Below are 26,866 nucleotides of genomic sequence, written 5' to 3'. Positions count from 1 at the left end.
GTTGATGCTACAAGTGGCTAAAGAATCAGGAAGCTCCTGCAGCCAATCAGAAGCCATGTCAGATGTTCAGGTTCCAAAGAATGTTCACAAACCGGAATGCTCACTTTCAGGTTTGCGGCGTTCGGGAACCAAAACATTCGACTTCAAAGTTTTGTGCCTTTTTGAGCAACGATCTGCAGTGCAGAATTTGGAGAAGTGCCAGAACTGAAGGACAACTGCATTCAGATTTGACTATAATCCTGGGAAGTGTGAATCACGCTGGTTTGCTTTAAAATAATGAGCCAAATGTATCCCTGGAGCCAGCAAGTTCCCTTGCCAAAATTCCTCAAGGTTTGCTGCGATTGCTGAATTTCTTGTGTTTTGTGCAAAATTGTCCAGCATTTTCATCAGCGCTTTTGCCTCCAGCAGTTGTCTCATATGCTATCCCTTCAGCCAATCCACCTAAATCAGGTACCTTCTCTTCTGCTTTGTGCCACGTGCCTACTCAATGCCACTGATCAAGAAATGAGCTGGGGGAAATTGAAAGATATTTTTATATAGACATTCTTCGCACACCCAAATCTCTGTCTGCTATTTCTTTTTTTCTTTTTTGAGGGAGTGGGGCAAAGTGAATTATACCTAAATATCCCGAGTAGCGTTGGGCACGAAGGAATGAAGTGATCTGTTAGGAAATGTTTCCAACAAGAAAGCCTTCTCTAAAATTTGGTTTAATTTACTCTGCCATGATTTGAGTTTAATTTACTAGAACTTCAGATACTCTAGCGTATGCTTACTTATCTTTAAACATCTGAGAGTTGAATAAGTGAACCTTATGTTCCTAATGCTACCGCTGACATGCACTCTGCGTCGCTCCAGCATCTCAGAACAGAACACCCTTTTAAAAACAACTTTTTGATTACCGCAGGCCTTTTCCTTTACAAGCTTTTTCATAGCACGAATTGCAATTTGGAATGTTATACTGTGGAACATTCTAATAATTGCACTTGGCTCTCTGCCAGACTGCATGCTTTCTGGCTGTGTAACACACACCTATCCTGTTTGAATCAACCTGTTGAGCAGCTGATGCGCAGTGGAACTAAAATACGGTGCATTCATTTTAAGGCAGTCTTCATTTTAGCTGAACATGGATGTGTTTAATTCCAGTCCTGTTTCTCCTTATTTTGCAAGCTGCTCTGTTGTTGTTGGGGGTTTGGGGGGGGGGCAAATTGGTTTGCTTCCTCTGGATAGCTGTGTTATAAAATGCAAACCCATGTGTTGTATTTGAAACAGCTACATTAGATACACATTTGGGCACCTGCTGTGGTTTATGGTACTTGATAGATTTTGTATCTTTTGTGGAAGCAGCTATTAATATGTAAACAGCCTGTAAATGCAAACGGTAGTTTGTCAAGTTTTTATAACAGCACGAGAAACAGAAAGCAAAGCCAAACGCATCTGACTGTGGAAATAAGTTCTTGAGAGAATTGTTCAGTACAGTGGGGGAAGCATGCAAGTATCATCATGAACTGTGAGACTTTGGAAATGTCTCTGAAGAATGGAAGGGCCACCAAACTGAATACAGTCCGCCTGCCCAACAGCTTAAGACCATCCTAGAAACATAGAATTATACAGTTGGTAGGGACCTCATTGACCGTCTAATCCCATGGTTCCCAACATGGGGCATATGCCCCACGGGGGGGGGGGGCAATTGATTTTTTAAGGGGGGCAATTCGAGAATGAGTTTCATATATATAATTTTTATTAGTTTTTTAACATATCATTTTCAACAGTAATTAAACATACTTTTACATCTTATTCAAATTTTTGACTTCCATCAATCCTGTCTGAAAATTTTCCAATCTAATCTCTCGGTATGCATTTCTTATCTTCCCTGTTACATTTCAAACTCATAACCAATATCTCTATCTTTTTCTACTTTGTAACACTTCGTATATTTCTCCTTACAAAACTTCTTTTTGTCCTACTAGCGTAATTTGTTGATTACAGTTGCTCTTCAAATAATTCATATATTTCTTCCAATCTTCTGTAAATCTCTGGTCCCGCAGGTTTCTAATCCTTCCTGTCATTTTGTCCAATTCTGCATAGTCCATTAATTTCATCTGCCATTCTTCTTTCGTCGGAATTTCTTCTTGTTTCCATTTCTGGGCTAACAATACTCTTGCCGCAGTTGTTGCATATAAAAACTATTTAACATCTTGCCTATTAATGTCCTGACCTATAATACCAATTCGAGAATGAGTTATTAACAGTGAACGGCCTTTTAGGCTTCTCCACGTGAATAGGAGTTCACTTTTTGAATAATAAGAATTTTATGTCATGAGGTGGGGGGCATCAGGATTTTAGGATTTTGGGGTGCATGGCCAAAAAAAGGTTGGGAACCACTGATCTAATCCAAACCCTGGCAATGCAGGAATCTCAACTAAAGCATCTGTGATAGCTAACAATCCAACCTCTGTTTTAAATCTTCCAATAAAATTCCAACAAAAATTGTGCCTTGATAATAATCCGAGCATGGGGAACTGGATTCAGCTGGTAGGCCAATTCCTTATTCACAACTGCCACCCTGGCCTGGTTAATCACCGGCCATCACAATGATGCCAGGTGACCTGTTTTTGCCTGCACAGACAGAGCTTGATTAGCTCCATGCACTGTGCTTTGCAAGCCCAGACAATCAGCTTGGCAGCTGCTAACTATCAGGTCATCAGCAATGCCTGGAACCCCCAATCGGCCCAGTGGCATCTCTACTTCCTCTACTCAGGTGGTCCACAGCCTTGTGGTCAAATATGGAGGCCTGGTGGGCCTAATCTGGCCTGTGAGCCACAATATTCCCACCCTTGTTCTAGGCCTTGACAATCATCATGTGTGTGATATCATTGCTGAGTCCTTACTTGCTTGTCCCTCTGTTGCTCTTATTACTTGCACAGTGAATTATGTATGGTGATCGAAGCCCTACAATGACGCCTTCTAGGAAGAGAGGATAAGCTGAAATCAGAAGAAATAGGGTTTTTTCGGTGTTGGCTAGTGTTGTGGAGGGTGGCACTGTGGTCTAAACTACTGAGCTTCCTGGGCTTGCCGATTAGAAGGTTGGCGGTTCGAATCCCCACGATGGGGTGAGCTCCTGTTGCTCTGTCCCAGCTCCTGCCAACCTAGCAATTCGAAAGCATACCAGTACAACTAGATAAATAGATAGTGCTGTGGCAGGAAGGTAAACGGCATTTCCATGCGCTCTGGTTTCTGTCGCGGTGTCCCATTTTGCCAGAAGCTACTGTTAGGTCCATCATGAGACGTCCACCAGCTTCCAACCACAGATACCAGCAGCCTTCAAGCAAGCAAAGTTGCCTTATTATCGCTCCCTAGCATCCCACTGCCAGAGGATTGCCTCCTTCCATTCACCAGTTTGCCTCCTCCCAGTGGAAGAAGCCTGGGCAGTGCTGAATGTCACATCAATTGCCAGGTGTGTCCTGCTGGAAATGAAAAAGGGCTTTCCCCTTGGCCTGCCTGTATATCTACTCAATTGCCAAGTGCTTTTGTGACATCACAAGAAACCCACAGCCAATGGCAACAGCTGGGGAGCCATCATCTTCATTGCTTTGAGCCTCACAATGGTGGGTGGACCTATCAGTAATTCTGTGCTTCTTTATTCAGGAAGTGGGTGGTGCTGTGGTCTAAACTACCGAGCCTTTTGGGCTTCCCAATAAGAAGGTTGGTGGTTTGAATCCCCACGACCGAGTGAGCTCCCGTTGCTCTCTCCCAGCTCTTGCCAACCTAGCAGTTTGAAAGCACACCAGTGGAAGTAGATAAATAGGTACTGGTGTGGCAGGAAGTTAAACTGTGTTTCTGTGCGCTCTGGTTTCCATCATGGTGTTCTGTTGTGTCAGAAGTGGTTTTGTCATGCTGGCCACATGACCCAAAAAGCTGTCTGTGGACAAACGCTAGCTCCCTCGGCCTGAAAAGCGAGATGAGTTCCGCAACTGTCCAGGGTTCCTTTAATATGCTGAACCCCCTCCTTTGTATCAATTAGGTGGGCTGTAATAAATAGGTGGGACGCAGGTGGCGCTGTGGGTTAAAGCCTCAGCGCCTAGGACTTGCCGATCGAAAGGTCGGCGGTTCGAATCCCTGCGGCGGGGTGCGCTCCCGCTGCTCGGTCCCAGCGCCTGCCAACCTAGCAGTTCGAAAGCACCTCCGGGTGCAAGTAGATAAATAGGGACCGCTTACCAGCGGGAAGGTAAACGGCGTTTCCGTGTGCGGCTCTGGCTCGCCAGAGCAGCGATGTCACGCTGGCCACGTGACCCGGAAGTGTCTCCGGACAGCGCTGGCCCCCGGCCTCTTAAGTGAGATGGGCGCACAACCCCAGAGTCTGTCAAGACTGGCCCGTACGGGCAGGGGTACCTTTACCTTTACCTTTAATAACTTTTTAAAGGCTGTTTTTAATGAGGGTGTATAAGAGATAGGGCCCTCTATTTTTTAATGCAATGTCCAGCTGATGATTTTGGGTATTATTTTTATATAGTTTCAAGTTGTTTTTATATATGAATTGTGAGTGCCTATTCCCCCCCCCCCATTTGGATTTTAAAGATAATTGTGGTATGAATTTGGCATAGGACCTGCTACTGCAGAGATTGTTTGTGCATCACTAGGAAATAGCCCAACAACTCAGCAGGTGTGCAAATGATGAATAAAGAAAACGGAGGGGGCACACTTTTTACTAGAAAAGGAGCAGGTAACAATAGGCAAAAGCAAGCCAAATAAGTGGTAGTTAAATTATATCCATTGCAGGCTCTAGCCTTGCCATGATATCTCAAACTGCTGCAAAAAAATATTGAGAACTGTTAGTGATTGTTGCACCATTTCAAAGGCAGGTGTAACAGTGTTCTGTGAGTGGGAAGAATTTACTGTAGTGCCTCAAAAAAATTATAAAAGGCAGGGTGTTATGTGTTATGAGCAAACTCATTCACAAAACTGAATAAAAATGTAAAAACAATAATTTGAAACTGAAACTTTTTTTTACTAGAAATGATTTGAACTATATGTCTACTTAAGGCTTGTTATTTCATTTTATTGCTTAATTTTGTGTTTGTTAATAGGAAGCAACAGAATATTGTAAGTAACCATTTTTTGTTGAAGAGCATGTTTTGAGCATGCTGATTTTAAGCTGAAACTACCAGTTTCCTAATTATTCCAACTCTGTCATGATTTGTTGAAGTGAGGCATGAGGATTTCTGATCAAGTGACAAATCAAATCAGAGTACATATTGAGAAAACTTTTTTGGTTGAACTTGTTTCTACAGAAGCAAAGAACTGTCAACCCAGGTCTCAGATCATCATGTCTCTTATCTGCACAGATAATGCTTAATTTTAAAAACCACAGACCTGAAATGATTTTCTAAAACTGTTCATAAATAAGTGCCCCCAGGCAGTTGCTTATCCCAGCTCAGCTTTGATCTCTTTTTGATCTCTCCCCTTTTCAGGCTACTTTTTGACCTTTTTGGAACCAGTAAACAATATCACCATAGTCCAGGGCCAGACGGCCATTCTCCACTGCAAAGTCGCAGGAAATCCATCACCAAATGTCAGGTGGCTAAAAAATGATGCGCCCGTGGTTCAAGAACCAAGAAGGATCACCATAAGGAAAACAGACTATGGCTCACGACTTCGAATCCAAGATCTTGACACCACCGACACGGGGTATTATCAATGCGTGGCCACAAATGGGATGAAGACGATCACTGCAACAGGAGTTCTGTTTGTAAGGCTGGGTGAGTCACTTTGTTTTAAACTGTGGCTTTTATAGTTAGGTTTATTGCTTTATAGACTAGCTCCTAGTTTTCACAATCACAAAATGAGAAATTAATTCACTGGGTCCCCCCCCCTTTTAGAAAATAAATTGCAACATGAAAGAAAATCAATAAAGTCCTTGCCCGAGGCGTCCTCCTCAGCACAGAACGTCTGGGTTGAACCTGATACCATTTACTAGTAATAAAAGAAAGTAGATACAGATGGAATGGTCTGTAAATATGAAGTTCAGAGAACAGCACAAATGTGAATTAAGGTTTAGTCGAAGGCACAGAGAGGCAAACTTCCATTACTTCACATTTCACAGTACTGCTTGAACTCATTCTGTTCTCACTGGCCAGGAGAATTAAGTAGCTATTCCCCATCTGGTATTCATAGCTTTGGCCCCAATCTTTGCACATGATGCCTGTGGCAGCTAGCAGCTGACAGTTTGCAAAAAATCAACACATGTCTTTTACTGTACGAAGGATATCCCCAAAGCTGTATTGACTGAAGTAATAAGTTGCACACTGGGTTTTGTATTGGGGTACGGACCAGTTTGAAGTCTTTGTTGTAATGGCACTAACTATGAAGGATGCTGTATCCTCTATGCATATTTGTTATAATAATTGCAACAGGTTACTTAAATAAATAATAATAATAAGAAGAAGAACAATAAATTAAATTTATATACCGCTGTGGCGATCACTCAGGGTCCCCGGACGTTTCACCGTCTATTGATCCCTGTGCCACCACTTTATTTCTCGCTGCCACCACCCAGGCCCTACCTGGTATAATACTGAGTCCAGCCAGGGTTAAATTGGAACATAAACTTCTGTTTATTTATTGCAGTTTAACAAGCGTGTAGTTTCATAAACGGTATCGGTGAATTACAATCATGGGGTACCTATCCAGACCTATAACTTCTGCTACCTGCTCTCACCTCTCAGATATTTACTTGCCTTCCTAACCCCTAACTGCTCCTGACTCAGCTTATTTCGCTACCCTAACTCAACCTCCCCACAGACTCTATCACTATTCACTCCCACTCCAACCAGCCACCCAACTCTCAACAAACAGCCCTCCCTTTGCCCCTCCCAGAGCTGGTTTTATAGTCCCTCTGACTCCGCCCCCTGGGTCCTGATTGGGTAACCTGTTTAACTATTTCACCTCCAGCACTCTCATATGTTAACATCACAACCGCCCTATACCTGCGGGTCTCAGGGCGGTTCACAGAATAAAATCAAGATCTAAAACCACAAAATACATAATAAAAATAAAAACAACAACCCAATAGCCCCCTCCCACCCCCAAAAAAAACATTTTAAAAGGGCATAGGATATAAATCAGATCAACCCAAAGCCTGGTTAAAAAGGAACATTTCTGCCTGACGCCTAAAGGCGTATAATGAAGTCAGCAGGCAAACTTCCCTGAGGAGAGAATTCCACAGATGGGGAGCCACTGCAGAGAAGGCCCCGTTCTCGTGTTGCCACCCTCTGGACCTCTTGAGGAGGAGACACATGAAGAAGGGCCTCAGAAGATGATCTCAGGGTCCGGGTAGGTTCATATGGAAAGAGGCGGTCCTTGAGGTACTGTGGTCCTGAGCCGTTTAAGGCTTTATAGGTCAAAACCAGCACTTTGAATTGGGCCCGGAAACTAATTGGTATCCAGCGCAGTCAGACCAGGATCCGTGTAATATGTTCAAACCGTCTTGCTCCGGGGAGCAATCTGGCCGCTGAATTCTGCACTAGCCGAAGTTTCTGAACTGTCTTCAGAGGCAGCCCTTTGCAATAATCTAACCTTGAGATTACCAGAGCATAGTCAACAGTTGTTAGGCTATCCCTGTCCTGATGGGGTGTAGCTGGGCCACCAGCCGAAGCCAATGGAAAGCACTCCAGGCCACTGAGGCCACCTGAACCTTGAGCGACAGCAAATCGCAGCATCTCATAATTATCTGTTTTTGCAACAAAGGTCCTACAGCAGTAACTGTGTGTCGTGTTTTAACAGTTGAATTGGCCTTAATAGTGTTTAGCAAGAGAATGATGCACTGACCAACAGGAGAGATGCTTTCTTGTGTGTACAAAACCTCATTTACTATATTTGATCCAGCAATTATAAGATACTGATTTGCACTTACTTTCAGAAGTGCAAATCAGTATCTTATAATTGCTGGATCAAAATAATAGTGGGGTAGAAAATACTTTTCCCCCCTACACTGAGGAAAAAGCATTGTTAAAAAGAGTGTACTTGTTTTAATGGTATTTTCCAAGAGCCAAAGCTATTTAATAATTTCTGTTTATTCGTTTCTAGGTCCAACACACAGTCCGAACCACAATTTCCAGTAAGTACTACTTGTGATTAATTTACTGGGTGCCCTAAGTATTTTGATGCAAAAGGCTCACATAGAACCATTAAATGAAGATGAAAGTCATCTTATGTCTTTACTTTTCAGAACGATTGAAGAGATACTTGGAAACAAGCAGAGCATTGTGTTTTATTTGGTTTCACTTTGATAAAATTCTTTTGCCTTGTTTCTGCAGGCAGGTTTTATGTTTTAGAAGGGCAATATAGCACTACATTGTGTTGGTATTTGTATGGCGATAGTTTCAGAACACTTAATGTGAGCAGAAAACAGCCACGCGCTCCTATAATTCTAACTTTTACCCAGTTTATTTTACTATTACCCAAAAACTCAAGTTAAATCAGATTCTGAAGATGTTATTTTTGAGTAACATTGTAATACGAATTGGTTTGTACTTCAAGATTTGTACTTCTTGGCTCTAATTTATCTCAACTTCATATTAAATGGGAATGTTTCCCTTTCCCTTTCAAGATATCTGAATGTATTTTGCATCCATTTATATAACTGCACACATTTGCTTGTATGGTATCTCAAGGATTGAGGAGATAAGACTGCACAGTTGGAAACTAAATTCATAATATTGTCAAGTGTGAGTATTATCTCATTTATCAAAAGGGCCTGAAGGACAGCCAGAATGTATGACTCAGATGTAAGTTCTTATTTTCCACCCCAAAAGGTTAAACTTGTTTGGGGCCACATGGAGACAGAAATTTATAGGAGAACGTGTGTTCATTCTCTCAGTTACTCACACACATATCAATAAAGAGTTGAATTGTCCATTGTTCAGCTTTTGTTTCAGGGCTGTTTCATGTTCTCCATTTTCTACTCAGGATTTTATTTCTTTGTATAAAGAAGGAACGGCCAGAAGGCCCTCGGAGTTGAACCGACGCGCCACTGCAGGTTGTGAACGCTGCAGGTTGCGAACATGCCTCCCTCATGGATCATGTTTGTAACCCGAGTGTCCACTGTAGTTTGTCACTTAAATATTTAACTTTCCTAATATTGATTAGCCCATGGGTGCAGAAGATAAGAACTTTTTTGGCATTTCGTAGTTTTACATAGGCTGATTCAGTGGAAACAGAGCTTAAGACACTGTGCCACACTAAGCCAACAGACTATTTTGGTTTCTGAATATTATGTGAATGTCCTTATTCAGTTCTTAAGCTCATTGCTTATTATCATGATTATGAAGCTGAGGCCCTCTAGAATGTCTAATGCAAATCTAAATAGATTACCACATATTTTATAAATCAAGTCAGTTTTTAAGTGCAGTCAAACTAATTGAACAATTCATTCTTCAGAAATGCCATTTTAAATTGCCATGTGTTTTCTGTTGACAAAACAGGGATGGGGGGTGGAAATCAAATGTTCTTTCTCTAAAAATCTCACATTGTTGATTATTTGTTGAGGGGGCATTCTTCAACAGTTATTGTAAAACAAACCAAATACTCCATCCAAAATGTATTGCCATTGTTGTGAGCTTGAATTGGTCGCAAATAAGTGAGCTAAAAGCACAAAAATAGCAAAGGGGCTGTCAGGTGGAAGCTTTTTAATTAATTGGGGGGGGGAATAGTCAAGCTATTTGCCTTTGTTTAACTTTTCCCTATATATAATAACAACAAACATATGAAAGTAGGTGCTTATGTAGTTAAAACAGGCGTAGGCAAACTTGGCCTTTCCAGATGTTTTGGGACTACAACTCCCATGATCCCTAGCTAACAGGACCAGTGGTCAGGGATGATGGGAACTGTAGTCCCAAAACATCTGGAGGGCCGAGTTTGCCTATGCCTGAGTTAAAATAACACTATCTACACAGCAGACGGGGTGTTTCAGCAAGCTAGAGGGAACCAAAAGCTTCACAAAAGTCCAAAAAAAAAAAGAAAAAGAAAATAAAGACCGGGGAGCCACAAAACCCTAAGAGAGGATATAAATAGCTCAGTAAAGACTGGTTATGTTTGATAGGCATGGAATGCTGATTGGGCATTAGGGGAAGAGAAAACAAGAGGAAAGGAAAATGGAAAGCAGTGTTTCATATATCTTTGGACAAGTAATAAGGGTAAAGGTAAAGGATCCAGTTAAATTTGACTATGGGATGCGGCGCTCATCTTGCTTTCAGGCTGAAGGAGCTGGCATTTGTCCACAGACCGTTTTCCAGGTCATGTGGCCAGCATGAATAAACCACTTTTGGCACAACAGAACACCGTGATGGAAACCAGAGCACATGGAAACGCCGTTTAACTTCCTGCCACAGCGGTACCTATCTATCTACTTGTACTGGTGTGCTTTTGAACTGCTAGGTTGGCAGGAGCTGGGACAGAGCAACAGGAGCTCACCTCCTCGCAGGGATTCGAACTGCTGACCTTCTGATTGGCAAGCCCAAGAGGCTCAGTGGCTTAGACCACAGCGCCACCCGTGTCCTGAATAAACAAGCACACAATCACTGATAGGTCCAGCTGCCATTGTGAGGCTCAAAGCAATGAAAATGATGCCTCCTCAGCTGTTGCCATTGGCTGTGGGTTTCTTGTGATGTCACAAAAGCAACTGTTTATCTACTTGTACTGGTGTGCTTTTGAACTGCTAGGTTGGCAGGAGCTGGTACAGAGCAATGGGAGCTCACGCCGTTGTGGGGATTTGCACCACCGACCTCGGGTTAAGAACTTAATTTGTTCTGGAGGTCTGTTCTTAACCTGAAGCACCACTTTAGCTAATGGGACCTCCTGCTGCCGCTGCACCGCCAGAGCACAATTTCTTTTCTCATCCTGAAGCAAAGTTCTTAACCTGAGGTAATATTTCTGGATTAGCGGAGTCTGTAACCTGAAGCGTATGTAACTGGAAGCGTATGTAACCCGAGGTACCACTGTAGTTGAAAGAAAGAAAGAAGTACAGTGGTACCTCAGGTTACATATACTTCAGGTTACATACACTTCAGGTTACAGACTCCGCTAACCCAGAAATAGTGTTTCAGGTTAAGAACTTTGCTTCAGGATGAGAACAGAAATTGAGCTCTGGCAGTGCAGCGGCAGCGGGAGGCCCCATTAGCTAAAGTGGTGCTTCAGGTTAAGAACAGTTTCAGGTTAAGTACGGACCTCTGGAATGAATTAAGTACTTAACCCAAGGTACCACTGTATTCTGAAAGCAGGCATGCCTGTTTAGCTGGAATTTTGAACAGGAATGCCCTACTCAGCAATGCTTTGTCTTGCTTGTTCCATGTTTATAATCCTTTCTAGTCTTTTTCAATGAAGTATTGATTTGACTTCATTTTATTTATCTTTTGACTTAGAAAAACAACAACACACAATGCATCTTTCAGTTTAGATCTTTCCTCCCCCCAAGCTGTACAGTCAACCTCTACCTGCGACCATAATCCGTTCTGGAGGTCCGTCCAGAGGTTGAAACAGGTCGCTGGGAGAGGTGCCATTGTGCGCAGGCGCAGGCAGCAATTGCCCACTTCTGTGCATGTGTGAAAGGCAATCGCCGCCTCTGCACATGCGCAAACAGCAGCAAACCTGCCAATTACTTCCAGGTTTGCCGTGGACGTTGGGCAAAGTGGACTCAAGTGGAGGCAGACATAAGAAGGGGTTTGACTGTATCTATCCTCATGTCACACCATAATATTGCTACGGCCTCCCCCCAGTTGCCCCTGCTAAGGTATTCATTACAGTTGCCAATAGAAATGAGCTTAAAGCTGATCCATAGTTTAATCTACTCTCATAAGGAATCAACGTCTGCAGCCACATCTGCTTTTCACTTCTGTATTGCTATCCTCGCACATGTCTACAATAGACTGATTATATGTCTCCAGCAGACTCTGTGGCCAGAGGCACCATTATTTCAATAATACAAGAACACTGCCTTACCTCTTTTGCCAGTAGTTAATTGCATTTCTTTTTGGAAGGATTTTTTGTTCTCGGGTAGCTTAAAAGGATGCTAAAAGTAGCTCAACTATGGGGAAGTTGAAGATACGAATGTACTGGCCTATGCAGGGGTAGACAACATGTGGCTCTCCGGATGTTGGAATCCAAATCCCATCAACATGTCCAGTGATGATGAGAGATTTAAGTGTAACAGCATGCTAGCCACATGACCCGGAAGCTGTATGCTGGCTCCCTCGGCCAGTAAAGCGAGATGAGCGCCGCAACCCCAGAGTCGTTTGCGAATGAACTTAACGGTCAGGGATCCCTTTACCTTTAAGGTGCTACTGGACAATTTTTTATTTATTTCGAATGTGTCAGACCAACACGGCTGCCTACATGAATCTAGAATTCTGCAAAAGCAGTATCAGTCCACAATTGGCAACTTGGCCACTGCAGATTGAGAGGCCTGCAAAGAAAGAAAAACCAAACTAAAGGAGAAGTGCAAACAGAGGCAAGATTTAAGTCAGATAGCAATGGCTTTTCTTCAATATATAGCAGCCTTAATGCAGGTTAATGTGTGGCCAGCTTCTATGTTCTAAGGCAGCCTTCCCCAAACTTGGGTGTCCAGATGTTGTTCAACTACAATCCCCATCACCCCTAACCCCCAACCATGCTGGCTGAGTGTAAGGGGGGGGGGTGTTTGCAAAGGTGTGCCACTGCCACTGTTCAAGTCTTCTATGTACTTTGCATCATGTCTGGCTAGAGCAGTGGTGGCGAACCTATGGCACGCGTGCCAGAGTGGGCACTCAGAGCCCTCTCTGTGGGCATGTGTGCCATCGCCCCTGCAGCCCCATTCCTGGGGGTTTTCCAAAGTTGCCCCCCAATGCCTCTCCAGGTGGGAATTGCTCTGTAGAGCACGCACTGGCCACAGCAGCGTCGGGTGCAGTTGCGCGCCCGCCAAGCAGCTGATTTCTGGCCATTCCACTCCCCCCCCCGCCATGTTTGGTGTAATTGGTTGGTGCCACTAGCAGGAGATAGAAAGCGGCGGTAATGAGTGTGTTTTTTGGCTTTTGTTAATTTGTTGGTTCCTGCGAGCTTTGTGAGTACAGTAGTACCTCAGGTTACATACGCTTCAGTTTACAGACTCCGCTAACCCAGAAATAGTGCTTCAGGTTAAGAACTTTGCTTCAGGATGAGAACAGAGATCGTGCTCCGGCGGCATGGCGGCAGCAGGAGGCCCCATTAACTAAAGTGGTGCTTCAGGTTAAGAACAGTTTCAGGTTAAGTACGGACCTCTGGAACGAACTAAGTACTTAACCTGAGGTACCACTGTATTGTTTTCCTCTGCGTTGCGTCCTGAAGTGTGTTAGTGTTTATCAGCAACAACACCCGCCCCCAATATTAGCTCAACAACTGTTTGCAATCCCCCCCAAAAAATCTCAACAACTCCAGACAACGCCCTCCCCCAAAAAAGCAGAACAACTCAGGGCACTCCTCCCAATAAAAGATCAATAACTCTGGTTAATCTCACCCCATTTCCTTACAGTATTTTTATTTGTATGTGTACATGCAGACAATCATTATTACCCAATATTAAATTGCAGTGTTGGCACTTTGTGATCAATAAGTGGGTTTTGTTTGCAGTTTGGGCACCTGATTTCTAAAAGGTTCGCTGCCACTAGGCTAGAGAACCCCTTTTCCAATTTTTCCTGTTCCATTCAGTCCAAAAAATGACTGACACCACTACAGCCCACTCACGACTGTTTCAGGAGACTTGTTCTTTCCAGAACTGAGGTGAAATCCACACAATTTGCCTTCCTTGTTCTCTCTGGCATTGGTTGTTCCTGCAACCTCCGTACTATCAGACGAGAGATGAAGAACAAGAGCAGCTTTTATCTGCCTGCAGTGATAAGGAATAGACATAAAAGAAGCAGAAAAATCCCTGCAGAGAAGTACCAGTTACTTATATTACTTATATTACACATAATATATACCAGCATCTGTTGTACTTCAGTTCTGAGTAAAATAAGCCTTTTTTATAGCATGATTTTATGTTCTCAATGTAGATTAGGCTATGTGCCTACCTATTCTCTTGCTACTGAAGACAATATAGTTATTATGTTTATATGCCCTCAGGCTCAGTCACATGACAGCCTGTGTATAATAGATATCTTAGGCAGTTAACATGAACCTGGTTCTGCCTGCATTTATTCTTGCATTTAGCTTGTTTGAGTTGTAAAGAAAGGCTCCTTTGTTCTACAGGTATCTTTCAAACCTTTGTCTGGGTGGTGTTAGTATGCTACAAGCCTAATTTCACTAACCCATGAATCTAATGGCACAGAGGAAATTATCTCTAGTAAATCTTCAAATATTGCTTTGACATGAAGTCTACAGATTTGAGTTTTCGTTAATGAGTGAAACAAAATCTCAGGGTCACTTAAAAAATCAGCAGCACATTTTATTCGTTAGTCACTAATTCATTAATTGGGCATTGCCTTTCCTGAATGCATTTATTGGTTCTAATGAATTGAGTAATGGTGCTGTTGAACGATGGCTTAGGGATAGGTGCTGTTGATTTTAAGGACCATCACTCTCTGTGTGTTTTTGCCTACTCATGAGGAGAGCAATTTCACTGCTGTAAATGACCGACACCAGGATATATGCTATCCAGTGGCGTAGCGTGGGGGGTGCGGGGGGGCCGACCACACCGGGCGCAACATCTGGGGGGGCGCGCTCGCCGCCTCCGGAGTCGCCGAAGAGCCTCAGGCGCAGGCTGTAGCAGAGCCCCATGTCTCGCTGAACCGACGAGCTGTGCGCGCTTCCGGGCTGAAGGCGTCCGGCAGGCAGCGGCTCTCAGCGCTCGCCGCGGTCCCCGCGCGTCAGGGCCACGGAGGGCGCGCCAGGCAGCCCCTCCTCACAGCCCCGCCGCTGCTGCTGCTGCTGCAGCGGCTGGGCCATGTTGCATTTTCCTCACCTCTCTGCCCTCCTCCTCCTCCGGGCAAGCGGCGTCGTTTGGGCGGCAGCGCCAGCAGCAACTCACCTCAGATCACCTGACACGGACCCGCCGCCGCTGTGGCTACCTTACCGTAAATACCCCAGCCCAGGCAGCAGCAAGAAGAAGCTGGCAGCGGCGGCAGGTTAGGGGTTAGGGGCGCAAATTGCTTGCCTTGCCCCGGATTAGGGGGCGCAAATTACTTGCATTGCCCCGGGTGCTGACAACCCACGCTACACCGCTGATGCTATCCACACACACACACACACACACACACACACACACAAAAAATGGGTGAATGACTACTGCTAATTATGTAATTAGCACTGTCTCTCTACTTTCTGCATTTTGTTTCCATCTAACCTCCCCCAGGCATGTAATCCACGATAATGCTTCATTCATCTGATGAGGTGGCCTGTAGTCCTCAAAGCTTTGCCTTAATAAATTTAAAGTGCCACAAGACTTGTAATTGTTTTTGTGCCAGGAGTCTTCTGGAAGATAAAATATAATTTTTCTTTAATAGGTGCTGTATTTCAAATATAATTGCCCAAAAGACTCACATTTTGAACTAACTGCTGCCTTTTTTTGTTGAGTATTGCTTGTATGACTTGTTTCCAAGAACATCATCTTCCGCCTGGCCAGTGGGACTTCCTTTCCCATTGCCCCCATGCCTGATCTGCTCCAGAGGGTTGGGAAAACTGCCAGCACAGATTCCCCCCCCCCCTATACTTCTATACCAAATCTCTTAAGGAGTGTACATTATACATGGATGAGGGCATGGGAAGAAGAAGATGCATTGTACAGGCAGAAGTCCTTGTGCTAAGTGGACAAGTTGGTTGGATGCATCCATATGACTTTTCTTGGGTTAAGGAAACATACATATTTTTAAGCTTTACTTTTATATTCTGTTTTACATAGCAGAAAGCTTTGGTAATGGAGGGTAAAAAAAATCTAGATTAATGACCTGGTCTGCAGGCAAATCATACTGGATCTCCAGGAACAGGTGTTTGGCTTGTTTGCTCCTTCTTGCTCCCCTTACACACTCAAATATCTCGAGCTCCCAGTTTTTACTTCATTTACTTACTGTGCTTAGCAACAGTGTTCAAACTGGGCAAACCATGGTTAGCCCCCAAAGCAGAATCCTTCGTACCCTGCAGTGTTCTCCCATTGTTCTAGGTGCATTTTGCAACAGGGAATTTTATTAGTGTGAGCAGTTTCTGAGCTCTGGCTGCAGTACGGCGCCTAAGATTTCAGATTAACAATGCAGTGTGGAGGGAAAGGAGAGACCCGCTGAAGAATATTAGGGGGGTGGGCAGAGGAAGGACTAGACCATGTGAAAAATGAATATAATATTTTAGCAGCAGTTCATTCATTTTCAGCTTTGTATTCTCATTATAAGAATGCACGCCTTGACTGTCCGTTGTTGCACCCATAACCTCGGTTTAAGGTGCCATTTAACTCCTAGCGTTCACATCTCAGTTTCTAACACTGTGTGAAAGGGGCTGGTGATCACATGCTTGATTGCTATTCCATGTTTAAAAAGAGAACCCCAGACTCTTCTTGTCAAAAGCTAGCACTTTAGGGATAAGTTCAGGTTTGAACTCTGCCTGTTAGCTTTCCATAGACAGCTATTTACAGGGAATCTTTCAAACATGCATGCTGAAGTGGTCCTGGGGGTACATTAAGTTTATACTTACAAAATGATATAATGTGTGAAGCGCCCCCCTCAGTGACTATTTTAAGTTGGTCTGTGCTGCTGCAGTTACTGACAAGGGTAGTTTCACAAATAGATTTCCCATATCCTGTAACTTGAATGTAAAGCTTGAATTAGCCTCAGTTTTGACTTTCAAATGACTCTCTTTGGCTGGCTTCAGAACATATATCAGGCTGAGAAGAAACATATTTCAGGCTAAAAGGCACTGATAGCATCCTTTTTGGTAATTCCTTTAGAGCTGTATTTCTGGGTAATTATATACTGTTCTTCCTTTAAATTAAGAGGATAAGATTAATGCCCCGGACCTCTGGATCTCAAGAGCAAAATCCTAAACTTCCGTGAAGGAAAGGTGGTATCTACATGTACATTGGAGACATTTCAGCTTTACTCAAGCCCAGCCTTCCCCAAACTGCTGTTCTGCAGATGCTGTTGGACTACCTGCTCCCATCATCCCTACCGCTTGGTCATGCTGGCTGGGGCTGATGGGAGCTGTACTCTCAATTAGCTGGAGGGTGCTAGATTGGAAATGGCTGTTCCAGCCCCATTGAGCCATTCTGTCAACATGGGACGCGGGTGGCGCTGTGGTCTAAAATACTCCCAGTCACCATCTAGCTGCCACATTCTGGATTAGTTGTAGTTTCTGGGTCACCATCAAAGGTAGCCCCACATAGAGTGCATTGCAGTAGTCCAAGTGGGAGATAACTAGAGCATGTACCACTCTGGTGAGGCAGTCCGCGGGCAGATAGGGTCTCAGTCTGCGTACCAGATGGAGCTGCCCTGGACACAGAATTAACCTCTGCCTCCATGGACAGCTGTGAGTCCAAAATGACTCCCAGGCTGCACATCTGGTCCTTCAGGGGGCACAGTTACCCCATTCAGAACCAGGGAGTCCCCCACACCCGCCCTCCCCCTGTCCCCCAAAAAGAGTACTTCTGTCTTGTCAGGATTCAGCCTCAATATGTTAGCCGCCATCCATCCTCCAACTGCCTCCAGACACTCACACAGGACCTTCACCGCCTTCACTGGTTCTGATTTAAAAGAGAGGTAGAGCTGAGTATCATCTGCATACTGATGAACACCCAGCCCAAACCCCCTGATGATCTCTCCCAGCGGCATCATGTAGATTTACTGAACACAAAGCACTCATTTGAATTCTTGTCATTACCGAGACAAAATTAAAATGATCTTCTAGGTGGCCCCTTAAGCCATGTTTTGGCTCTGAAGATGTGAAAGGTCTAGATTTCATTTCATGTTTAACCTCAGTCAAATTGGCAATCTCTGGTTTGAAACTGAGTCACTACCATGTGGTTAAGTGAAAAGTACATGAACTCTTTGTGAACTGGGAATGAGGCTGTTCCTGTTTTGTTACATCAGTTCCCCTTTCTGTTTAGTGCCACACTCTGTGATGACTTTAGTTATTGTAAAGTGTATTGAATACCAGTCAGGGGAGAAGAAATTGCCCTAATTGGTGCTTCTGCTGAAGTTTTGTTGGGAAACAATAACTCCACGTGTGCAGAAAGGGCTTCGTTTTCAAAAAAATATTCCATCCTACATAAATACATTATATTAAATTATAGATGTCTGGGACGCAGGTGGCGCTGTGGGTTAAAGCCTCAGTGCCTAGGACTTGCCGATCGAAAGGTCGGCGGTTTGAATCCCTGCGGCGGGGTGCGCTCCCGCTGCTCGGTCCCAGCGCCTGCCAACCTAGCAGTTCGAAAGCACCTCCGGGTGCAAGTAGATAAATAGGGACCGCTTACCAGCTGGAAGGTAAACGGCGTTTCCGTGTGCGGCTCTGGCTCTGGCTCTGGCCAGAGCAGCTTCGTCACGCTGGCCACGTGACCCGGAAGTGTCTCCGGACAGCGCTGGCCCCTGGCCTCTTAAGTGAGATGGGCGCACAACCCCAGAGTCTGTCAAGACTGGCCCGTACGGGCAGGGGTACCTTTACCTTACGTGCTCAACATTTCCTACATCCATTTAGTTCCTATGTTCTATGAACTTGGCTGACCTAAAGCTTGCAAATACCATTGTGCTGTTCTTGGCCATAATTGCAGCAATAATTACAACAATGCAGCTGCCTAATTGCCACAACAAACCGTACATTTATTGTAGCCCATCTTTGACCTTCTCTGCAAAGTTAACACATTCATTTTAAGAAATCAAGTTGGTGCAGGAATCTGAAACTCTTCATACTATCCCTCCTGGGCTGCATCTCTTTGGTGAGAAGGACAAATGTTGATGCTCTGGCTTAAGGAGGCTTTCCGTCTGACTTAGCCAAGCAATTGCTGACTAAAATAGCAGGGGAAATGCGGTAGTGACCAAATCAGGCATCCCCAACCTGCAGCCCTCCAGATGTTTTGACCTACAACTCCCATGATCTCTAGCTAATAGGACCAGTGGTCAGGGATGATGGGAATTGTAGTCCCAAAACAGCTGGAGGGCCAAAGGAGTGAAGCTACAGGGAACCAGGCAGAGGGCCTTCTCAGTGGTGACACCCACCCTGTGGAATGCCCTCCCCCAATCAGATGTCAAAGAAATAAACAACTATCTGACTTTCAGAAGACATCTGAAGGCAGCCCTGTTTAGGGAAGTTTTTAATGTTTGATGTTTTATTGTGTTTTTAATATTCTGTTGGGAGCTGCCCAGAGTGGTTGGGGAAACCCAGCCAAATGGGTGGGGTATTATTATTATTATTATTATTATTATTATTATTATTATTATTATTAACTTTCAAAGTCTTAGTAACCCGCCATCCCTAGCATTAAAAGGAATGGCTTTTTTCCCCTAGCAATGCTACTCTGGAGCAACTCCATTTAAGCTGGATACATTAAGCAGATTTTTAGCAGCCCAGACAGTAATTCAACATATGCATTAGGTTCTATAGAAAAAGAAAAAAAGAATTTGGCATTAAATCTATAGGAGGGGGTGGGAGAGAAGGACGTTTAAGCCCTGATTTCATTCTGTTTATCTAAGCCATAGTTCAGAATTATGCCATATTTTAATTAAATCTTGGCAAGGCCTCTTTTGCTATTCGCTTGCAGGAAATGAAGAATTGCAGGAGGAGGCAGGAGAAGAGAAACAACTGCTTGCCTAATTGCATCGCATGCCGTTAAATGCCAGCAATGTATTATGAGGTGTAACGTGATACACATTGTGGTCTCAGTTGGACAGCCTTTTAATAGAATAACCTGCCACATCCCATTATCATTAGCATAGGATTTCTAAGATAATTCTTGTTTTCACTTTTAAAAGGTCCCCCCCCCCTTTCCTTCCTTGAATTAATATGTTCATTGATGCCCTTCTTGTTTCCAGAAACATTGTCTGGTGAAAACTTGAGGCGAGAGACCAGTATCTGGAGGAATGTAAAATGTCAGATTTAACATTTCTCTGCTGCTGTTGAAGGACATATTTCTTTAAAATTCATCAGGGACAGGCAGACATCTGCAGATGTACTTACAGGCTCCCCAATTTGTCTTTTGCAGGGAAGATTACCACGAAGATGGGTTTTGCCAGCCTTACAGGGGAATTGCTTGTGCTCGCATCATCGGAAATAGGACCATTTATGTGGATTCCCTCCAGATGCAAGGGGAAATAGAGAACCGAATCACTGGTAAGCCTGCACGCCTCTATCCTTGTCCGAAAACATTGTATTTCGGGCAAAAGCCTGAAATCCAATTTTAACACTGTAATGAATGGAAATGAAACTGGGTACAGCTATTTACAGCCTGCATCATAGAATGAATTGCTGCAATGTGTTTTCCCTATTATGCAGTAGCTTTTGCAGTCCTCCTAAGGTGGAGTTTGAAGTGCAAAGAATTGCTCTCAGGGCTTTAATATATGTCTGGGGAAGGATTTCCTCCCTTCACTTTAGTTCCTGCTTTGGGGCAACAAGAGTACAACTCTAGCCTGAATGCAGAGCTGTCCACACAAAAAAGAAACCTCTTTTGGAAAAACCGGTGTGATTTTTTCCCCCAGGGTTAAACTGCTTGGGAGGCAGTGATCCCAGGTCAAGAAGAGGATACTTTCCCTAAAGCAGACACCTTTGCTGACCTACAGGAATAATTGGATGCTATCTCATATTATGGCACCTTGATGAACATGGTCTTGTTCGCTTCTTATAGGGCACAGGGATTTGGAGTATCTGGATTAACTCTTGAGGTGGAATGATGCCTTGCGTGTTGCAGGGGGAGACTGATGAATTTCATGAGGTTTCTTTTCTGCTCACGTTGTGTTATTCCATGGCAAGGCTGGTGCCAGACTTTAGCAAGAAGGGGACGACAGAGAGTGAGATGGTTGGACAGTGTTCTTGAAGCTACCAACGTGAGTTTGACCAAACTGCGGGAGGCAGTGGAAGCCAGGAGTGCCTGGCGTGCTCTGGTCCATGGGGTCACGAAGAGTCGGACACGACTAAATGACTAAACAACAACAACAAACCATGGTACTATGGAGGATCTCACCCCTCCAAAAACAAACAAACCACAAGGCCTCTGCCCAGTGATTTTTGACCACCATCATGCCCTGCAGGGCTCCTGGATGTCTCTTAGTGGTGGGCAGTGGTGGCACTTTTGTATTTTGAGTAGCCAAGTAGCATGGTAGGGTAGCCATGGCAGATCACACTTTAGTACTGTTTCATTGTTGTTTAATCGTGTCTGACTCTTCGTGACCCCATGGACCAGAGCACGCCAGGCACTCCTGTCTTACACTGCCTCCTGCAGTTTGGTCAAACTCATGTTGGTAGCTTCGAGAACACTGTCCAACCATCTTGTCCTCTTCTTCTTGTGCCCTCAATCTTTCCCAACATCAGGGTCTTTTCCAGGGAGTCTTCTCTTCTCATGAGGTGGCCAAAGTATTGGAGCTTCAGCTTCAGGATCTGTCCTTCCAGTGAGCACTCAGGGCTGATTTCCTTCAGAATGGATAGGTTTGATCTTCTTACAGGCCATGGGACTCTCAGGAGTCTCCTCCAGCACCATAATTCAAAAGCATCAATTACGATACGATAATTCTGATACCCCATAATTAAATACAATATACTCCCATAGGGATTACCTTACACTGCGTTTAAAACCAAAATCGCATTTGGATAGAAACTGTTTCTCAGGCGGCTAGTCCTAGTCTTTGACAATCAGCCTGAAAGCAAGATTAATGCTTCACCCCATAGTCGCCTTTGACTGGACCTAACCATCCAGGGGTCCTTTACCTTTACCTAATAATTAATAACAATAATACAATGTTATCTAACCTCCCTGCGGCTAATTCAATGCTCTTGCAAAGCAGTTACATACCTGAGTAGTAATTGGAATCAAATACCTGTCAACACTGGGTCTCACAAAGCAACCTTTTGTTTTGTTTTTAACTATTTGTATATACCCCCTGTAGTCTACTGCAAAAAATAAAATGCTTCCTATGGTGGATCTCTTCCAGGAAGCACCTTCCCCAGCCTTATGTCCACCAGATGTTTGGGACTCAAAACTCAAAACTTCCATCTTCTCTGACCACGTGGCCGAGTCTGATGAAAGTAGAATCTAAAACATCTGGAGGGTGATAGGTTGGGGAAGGCTGCCTGGGACTCTGTGATAGAACTCATGTTTGGCATGTACCGAGTTCCAGGTCCAAATCCCAGCATCCTAAGCTAGAGCTGGAAAAATCTTCTGTCTGAAACCCGGGAGAGGAAGTGCCAGCCAGCTCCTGTACTTCTGTGCTCCTATTCAGAGTTTTACGTAGGGTGTATATTTGCTTTTATTTAATATGTTTTCACAGCAAAGGCTCAGGCTCCTGTTGTACACCAGTGATTTTTCAGACAACTCTGCAGTTACATACAAAGGGTCCAGTGATTCAGTGCGGATAGTGATCAGGGCTTGTAATAAGCCATAATCCAGAGAACCGTGCTCCTCCACATGTAGAAACAAGAATAGCTGTTCTCTGCGAAAAGGCATGAGCAAACTTGAACGCAGGAGGTGCATACGGTAATCCAAATGGGCTGCTTACATGTGTCTATAAATGAACTGCAGAAATAACCAAGGCTTTCTGGCTTTCTCCTCGGGTCTTGCCATCACAGCTTCCACAGTGAAGAGGCAAACCGGGAGTTAAGACAGGGAAAACTAGAATGAGCACTCCAGCTGCATACCCTGATGGGATGTGGGTAACACTATGGTCTAAACCACTGAGTCTCTTGGGCTTGCCAGTCGAAAGGTCGATGGTTTGAATCCCCATGACGAAGTGAGCTCCCATTGCTCTGTCCCAGCTCCTGCCAACCTAGCAGTTTAAAAGCACACCAGTGTGAGTAGATAAATAGGTACCTCTGCAGTGGGAAGGGAAACAGTGTTTTCGTGCACTCTGGTTTCCGTCACGGTGTCCTATTGTGCCAGAAGCTACTGTTAGGTCCATCATGAGACACCTGCTAGCTTCCAACCACAGATACCAGCAGTCTTCAAGAAAGCAAACCTGCCTTATTGTTGCTCCCTAGCATCCCACTGCCAGAGGATTGCCTCCTTCCATTCACCAGTTTGCCGCCTCCCAGTGGAAGAAGCCTGGGCAGTGCTGAATGTCACTTCCATTGCCAGGTGTGTCCTGCTGGAAATATAAAAGGGCTTTCCCCTTGGCCTGCCTTTATATCCACTCAGTTGCCAAGTGCTTTTGTGACATCACAAGAAGCCCACAGCCAATGGCAACAGCTGGGGAGGCATCGTCTTCATTGCTTTGAGCCTCACAATGGTGGGTGGACCTATCAGTGATTGTGTGCTTATTTGTTCAGGACACAGATGGCGCTGTGGACTAAACCACTGAGCCTCTTGGGCTTGCCAATCAGAAGGTTGGTGGTTCGAATCCCTGTGAGGGGGTGCGCTCCTGTTGCTCTGTCCCAGCTCCTGCCAACCTAGCAGTTCAAAAACATGCCAGTGCAAGTAGATACATGGGTACTGCTGCGGTGGGAAGGTAAACAGTGTTTCCGTGTGCTCTGGTTTCTGTCATGGTGTCCCATTGTGCCAAAAGCAGTTTAGTCCTACTGGCCGCATGACACAGAAAGGCTGTCTGTGGACAAATGCCGGCTCCCTTGGCCTGAAAGCGAGATGAGCGCCACAACCACATAGTCGCCTTTGACTGGACTTAACCATCCAGGGGTCCTTTAACTTTTACTTTATTACCTGATGGTCCACTTTCCTCCTTGGAAAACAGTTTTGAAGGCATGGGATCCTGAAAGTGTGCACATTTGGGACACTTGTAATATTGAGACAGTTCTTTATTATGCATTGTTTTTAAAGTATAGAAGTTCCCTCCTATCGTTGCGCCAGATATTTTAGGTCGATGAGTAGTTCACTGTAAAGTCTGTTCAATGTAAAAGCATGAGAATCAAACTGAAGGTGGCAAATCTTAGAATGGGGGAACTAGAACAAAGATATTTTTTTTCTAGGAAAAATCAGTTTTCTGGCAGTTCTTTTTTAAAAAAGGAAAAAAGAAAGGGAAGTGTACACTTGTAACTGTTACATTGTTGTTGTTTAGTCGTTTAGTCGTGTCCGACTCTTCGTGACCCCATGGACCAGAGAACGCCAGGCACTCCTGTCCTCCACTGCCCCCCGCAGCTTGGTCAGACTCATGCTGGTAACCTCGAAAACACTATCCAACCATCTTGTCCTCTGTCGCCCCCTTCTCCTTGTGCCCTCCATCTTTCCCAACATCAGGGTCTTCTCCAGGGAGTCTTCTCTTCTCATGAGGTGGTTTTCACTTTAAGCCACTGAAGCATGTGGCTATGGGAATGGAAAATAGTGACATCTGCAGTCCAAACAGGAAAATTTATTTTAAAAGACTGCTTCAAGCCCTGTGGTAGTAAAACCCTTCAGTGTAAAGTGTGAAACATTTCTGAAATATCTCTTTTTTTGCAAAGAAAGAAAGAAAGAAAGAAAGAAAGAAAGAAAGGGGAGATACAGGCTGTTCTTTTGTCTTTTTTTGTCTTTAAACTTCCTGTGTCCTTCTGCAGTTCAGAATAATAATAATAATAATAATAATAATAATAATAATAATAATGCCCCATCCCCCTGAGGCCGTGTGGCATGGCTTCTTTCAGCCCAGCTGACTCGTATATTTTATCTGTGCAATACACCTCTTATTACTGCTTTTGGCACTGAAGAAAACTCCCATGGGTTCCTGTACTTCTAAAAGGAGCCATGGGCAAATCTATTATCAGTGTTTAGGGAAGTCAGTATTGGAATAAGCTGCTTTGCAGTACTGGAAAGGACTTGTGTGCATTGCCATATATTGCTAAAACGCCATCTTCATGCACCCAATTTCCACGGGAGCTAGGCAATTGATGGCAAAAATATACAAAGCGTGGATGTTATCTTGCTTAATCTGCCCAATGCATATACAGATCCAGATGTTTTGCAAACAAGTTCAGACATCAGCCAGTAGTGAGCAAGGAGATTCCATATCAGGGCACCTCTTACAGGAGATACAAAACATGAGAGAACTAGTTTGTATTGAACCGTGAACCTTCTGAACCACTGGATCTAATTTTCTGACTTGTAACATGGTACACGGAGTTATTCCTGGCCAAAGAATAGCATGTGCATTTTTCTACAAGGAGAGCTCTGAGTCTCAGTTGTGATATGCTCCTTTCAAGCATCCAGCCTCTCTCTACCCAAGACACTGGAGCCTGTTGAAGACCAACCTCCCATTGTACCCACCACAGCTGGTTCATTCTCTGGTGCTTTTCCTTGTACAGCTGACACGGCTATGACTGCACTGTCCAGAAGATTATAGAAATAACTGCATGGGATTATCTCTGTAACGTTTCTCATTCATATGCCCCATCTGTTTAGCTCTCTAGACATCTTCCATTTCCACTGCACAAAATATTATTACTATTATTATTATTATTATTATTATTATTATTATTATACCACCCTATACCTGGGGGCCTTAGGGTGGCTCACAGAATAAAATCAAAATATAAAACCACAAAATACATAATAAAAATCAAAACAACAACTCAATAGCCCCCCTTCCTGAAAAACACATGTTAAAAGGGCATAGGATGTAAATCGGATCAGCCAAAGGCCTGGATAAAGAGGAACGTTTTTGCCTAGTGCCTAAAGGTGTGTAATGAAGGCACCAGGTGAACTTCCCTGGGGAGAGCATTCCACAGATGGGGAGCCACTGCAGAGAAGGCCCCATTTTTGTGTTGCCGCTCTCCAGACCTTTCGCGGAGGAGGCACATGAAGGAGGCCCTCAGAAGATGATCTCAGGGACTGGGTAGGTTCATATGGAAAGAGGCAGTCCTTGAGGTACTGCGGTTCTTACTTAGCAGCTGGCAACTTCTATAGATTATCATGGGGCAAGTGTACAAACCTTTTCACTTTAACCAGCTTTAGGTTTTTTTTTTTTAGTAAACTTGTCCTCAGTCCTGGAGGCGTAGAGAACTGTAAAATGTAAACTGACGAGCAGTATACGGATACGCGATTGTAGCAGGTGACCAAATTGTGGTTGCACTTTCAGAAATTGCTTGCTGACTGCATTGTAAACTCACATTTGCATATGTGATCACATGGTGAAATAGGTGTGTTCAGGTATGACTCGAGACCTCCCACATGTAGGCAGTTAAGTCTCAATGCTTTTATTGACTGAGTTTCCTTCTGTTGATTCCTGATGTGAACCATTTGTGTTTGTTTGTTTTGTTGCTATTTTGTTAATGTCATTAATATTGTTTTATAGATATGAATGCTGTCGTACTTTGTGAGTCCTATAATATGATTTTTGGTGTAACTGTGATGTTAAGCTTATTTTTTAGTTGTTTTGTTAATAGTGTTACATAGATGGAAATTGTTTTACAGTATTTGGGATTGTTTTACTGATGATTTCTTACAATTTATGCTGTATTCGCGATGTTCCATTATGTTATTTTTATGTAAGCCACTTTGGGATTTATTTGAATAAAAAGCGGCAAAGGAATAGAAGCAAGCAAGCAAGCAAATTTGATCCAGGGTTGCTAAAGAGGGAAATTCTCTGGCAGCAGTTATCCCAAATATGAAAATTCCTCAACTATTTTATGTTCCCTTCCAAGTATTCCTTTTGTAGTGTGCCCACAATCTTTACTTATCTTGGCCTTCTTCTTATCTGCATTCTTTTTAAAGGCCGGCTTGTTCAAGGATGCTTTGCCATTGTTTGAAGTTGTTTGGTAATTCATT

The 26,866-nt window shown here is 43.9% G+C and overlaps 1 protein-coding gene across 2 annotated transcripts in view; it reads left to right on the top strand.

The window, feature by feature from the left end:
- The window catches only part of ROR2 (receptor tyrosine kinase like orphan receptor 2), a 171,806-nt gene that overhangs the window by 126,984 nt on the left and 17,956 nt on the right, over positions 1-26,866 (top strand). For both annotated transcript variants that reach the window (XM_079995415.1, XM_079995416.1), the window contains exons 3-5: positions 5,469-5,756; positions 8,083-8,113; positions 20,174-20,301. In XM_079995415.1, coding sequence (XP_079851541.1) covers positions 5,469-5,756; positions 8,083-8,113; positions 20,174-20,301 — 447 coding nt within the window. The remainder of the gene's footprint in view (positions 1-5,468; positions 5,757-8,082; positions 8,114-20,173; positions 20,302-26,866) is intronic.

This window comes from Podarcis cretensis (assembly GCF_951804945.1).
Source record: "Podarcis cretensis genome assembly, chromosome: 11".
NCBI lineage: Eukaryota > Metazoa > Chordata > Lepidosauria > Squamata > Lacertidae > Podarcis > Podarcis cretensis.
This window is presented reverse-complemented; position numbering and strand designations above follow the sequence as displayed.